Source organism: Belonocnema kinseyi, chromosome 2 (genome assembly GCF_010883055.1).
Source record: "Belonocnema kinseyi isolate 2016_QV_RU_SX_M_011 chromosome 2, B_treatae_v1, whole genome shotgun sequence".
NCBI lineage: Eukaryota > Metazoa > Arthropoda > Insecta > Hymenoptera > Cynipidae > Belonocnema > Belonocnema kinseyi.
The window spans coordinates 103030238-103033844 of NC_046658.1; the positions used below are offsets into that span (position 1 = coordinate 103030238).

Consider the following 3607-nt stretch of genomic DNA (forward strand, 5'->3'; position numbering starts at 1 on the left):
CAGTGTTGCGGAACGAACGTGTTATTTACTTAAATAGCACGATAATTCTGGATCAATCTGAAAAATCTCTATCCCTTCCACACACTACTCCTTTCCCCTGCCCAGTGAGTCACGCCTACCTCGAAAGGGAAATGGCTTAATGGTGTAATAATAATATCTATGTGCAGAATTACTCTGGATTGCATACATTTTTGGCGGATTACTCCGCCTACACTAGACCTATTTGAATTTTCAATCAAAATATAGATGAATTTTTAACAAAGTAGTTGAACTTTCAACTAAGAAGATTTATTTTACCCTGAAGAACACAACTTTTCAAGGAACTAAAAAATTTTCAACTAAGATGATGAATTATCACCTGGAATGGTTATACTTTTAGTTAAATAATTCATTTTTAAGAAAAAACGAATTTTAAAAAAATGCATTTTTAACAAAAGAAATACATTTTCTACTTAAATGATGACTCTTTAACTTGAATAGTTACACTGTTAGTAAGAAATTAATTTGTAACTAAAAAAACAACAATTTTTTAACAAAACTGTTAACTGTTTAACCAAGAACGATCATTTTTAACTAAATTATTTAATTTTTAACAAAGTATATTAATTTATAAACAGATATAGTTGAATTTGCAATCAAAAACTTTAATTTGTAACCAACAAGAATATTTTCCTATCGAAAAAGATGAATTTTCGACAAAATACATAAATTTTTCACCGAGTAGTTCTATTTTAAACAAAGTAGTTCATCTTTTAACCAAAAAGCTTAATTGTCAACTAAACACGGAATTTTGTTTTGCACCATTACATTTTTTTGATAAATTACAAAATAGATATTTAAAATATTTATATTATTTAGTGTTTTACTTCAACTATGAATCTCACCATGTTTTCATTAAAAAAAACTAATCTTTTTCCTAACAAAACAAACGATTTTTCAACAAAATAGTTCAATTTTGTACCAAATAGATGAATTTTCTACTAAAATGATAAATATGTATTCAACAATAAAATAGTTAAATTTTTAGTTAAAAAAATGCATTTTCAAGTACAAAATAAAACTAATTTTTAACCAAATAGGTACATTTTCAACTACAGAAGATACATTTACAATTAAAAATAGAATATTTGAAGAAAATAGTTCAATTTTCCATCGAAATATTTCAATTTTAAAACAAAAATATTAATTTTCAATTTGAAATATTATTTTTCTACAAAAAGACGAATTATAACAAAACACATGAATTTTCATCTAAGAAATATTGTTTTTCCCCAAATGTAATAGATAAAATTTAAGTGAAAAAATTGTAAACAAAGAAAATGATTTTCTACAAAAATAGATGAACTTTCAAACCAACGAGACACATTTGATATTTTGTTAAAAATTCATTTTGTTCTGTTTTGAATATTCATCTCTTTGAATAAACATTTAACTATTTGTTTGACAATTATTCTTTGAAATAGAAAATTTAACTATTTCATTTTTGGTTGAAAATTTATCGTTTTCAGTTTAAAAATCGACAATTTATTCAATGGTGAACTCTTTTGTTGAAAATTAAATTTTTCCTGAAGATTGAGGAATTTAGTTCAGAAGTCATCTTTACGTTTTTAAATTGAACTATTTTGTTACAAATTAGTTTTCTTTTTGGATGAAAAATAATTTCTTTACTAAAAATGTAACTATTCCATTTTTTGTTAAAAATTCAACTCTTCTAGTTGAAACTTCAACTATTTGTTAAAAAATTGGTTAAAAAATTGGCTAAAAATGAAACACTGGTTAATAAATATTTTTTTTGGGTGAAAATTAAACCATATGGTTGTAAGTTCACTTTTTCTTATTCACCTATTTTATATAAAATTCGTCTTGTTAGCTTGAACATTTAACAATTTGGTAGGAAATTAAACTATTTTTCAACAAATTAATTTGTTGAAAATTCTTATTTTTTGTGGAACATTGATGTTTTTTAAGGAAGATTCATATTTGTCGTTGAGAATATAACTTTTTGCTGAAAACTCGTTTTTTTTTTAAATTGGAAATTCAATGAAAGTTGACGTACCTTGCTGAAAATTATTTTTTGTTAGGATTCACCTCAAAGGGTTGAAACTTTAACTGTTTTGTTACAAATTCGTTTTTGTTTAATGAAAAACGATTTTCTTCCTCTGAAAATTTAATTCCAATTTTGGTTAAACATTAATTTTTTATGTTAAGCATTCATCTTGTTAACATCATCTATCTTGGTCGAAAATTCACCTATTTTGTTAAAAATTCGTTTATTACCTGAGAAATTTTCTTCGAGTTAATTTGATATGTTTATTTATATCAAATCTAAAGGAGTCTTCTTTGGATTGAGTTGTTACACTAGAATAATTTTTTTGCAGGTCATTATTTTTGAAGCCAATATTTCTTTAATTTGTATGAAATTGCAGGAGGAAACCAAAGAAACCGAAGCGCCAAAGGAAGAACATCCTTGGGGTGGCTTACCATATTCTATCGACGTCGAAACAGGTAAGGTCTTCTCGTACAACGTATGATCTGAATATCTGAACATGTGAAAATGCGAAAGTGAATAGGGGAAACTATACAAGAGTAGGTATATTGTAAAAGTATTTAATTAATTAATTAATTCGAAAATCAAAAACAAATGTTTTTGAAACTTCAACCACGATATTTTACACAACTAATTATGTATTATTAATCGTTAAAATTGTTTTATTCGGAATTCAAGTTTCCATTAGAATAAGCGATAACCTTTTCGGAAATGGAGAGAATTTTGTTTTTAATAAGATTATCTTTTGTTTCCTACTCTATACTCTCTTCAACAAGAGAATTCTTCACGCTGCACAGTTTTTTTCAGGAAAGGGTGGAGAAAATCCTCCTGTGCTCCTCGCGGGAAAATTGGCCGTGAAATTTATGAGAGAGGCCATAACTTTCGAAAGAAAGAATTTCTTTAAAAGATTAAAGTGGATACTTGAAAGTCAGTGAACCACGCCTGAACTCTACACTTTTATGACAGCCTGCGCAAGATAGACGAAAATGCGTTTTTTCCGTTGAGTATTCTGCAAGTGAACAGAGTATAGCATAGATTCCCTTATCTACATTCAAAGAAAAATAACAGAAGAGAATTTTTGTTGCGGATAATTTTCAAATAAAAGTTGAATGTCTTTCGCATCGAAACAAAAGAAGATATAATAAAGTTGGCATGGTAACCATATCCAATGTGGTGGATAAATCTAACGACGTGAAGGAAATTTTGGTTGCTGGTAAAGATTACTTTGAAATCGGGTTAAAGGCTTTCTCTGTTACCTGTTTTCAATGCATTTTTTGTGTACTGCGATTCAACATTGTTATCTTAGGTGAATAATGAATGCCTAATGCACTTTCTAATTGAAAGGAATTAGAATAATTACTGCAAAGCAATAAACCTGAAGCGGCTTTAATTGCGATAGATATCATTATCTTTACACAAATCAAGAATAAAAGTAGAGAAAAACTCCTAATGAGGACACCATTTAAATTAATTTAGCATATTATATATATGGAGTAGGGCAAAATATTGAATGCCATGTAATGGGATCGTCCATAAACTGTTACCAACGGGGGGGGGGGG

At 27.6% G+C, this 3607-nt stretch overlaps 1 protein-coding gene across 6 annotated transcripts in view; it reads left to right on the top strand.

Annotated features, from left to right (window-relative positions):
* The window catches only part of LOC117166975 (segmentation protein cap'n'collar), a 306553-nt gene that overhangs the window by 152927 nt on the left and 150019 nt on the right, over positions 1–3607 (top strand). For all 6 annotated transcript variants that reach the window (XM_033351483.1, XM_033351482.1, XM_033351481.1 and 3 more), the window contains exon 3: positions 2427–2505. In XM_033351483.1, coding sequence (XP_033207374.1) covers positions 2427–2505 — 79 coding nt within the window. The remainder of the gene's footprint in view (positions 1–2426; positions 2506–3607) is intronic.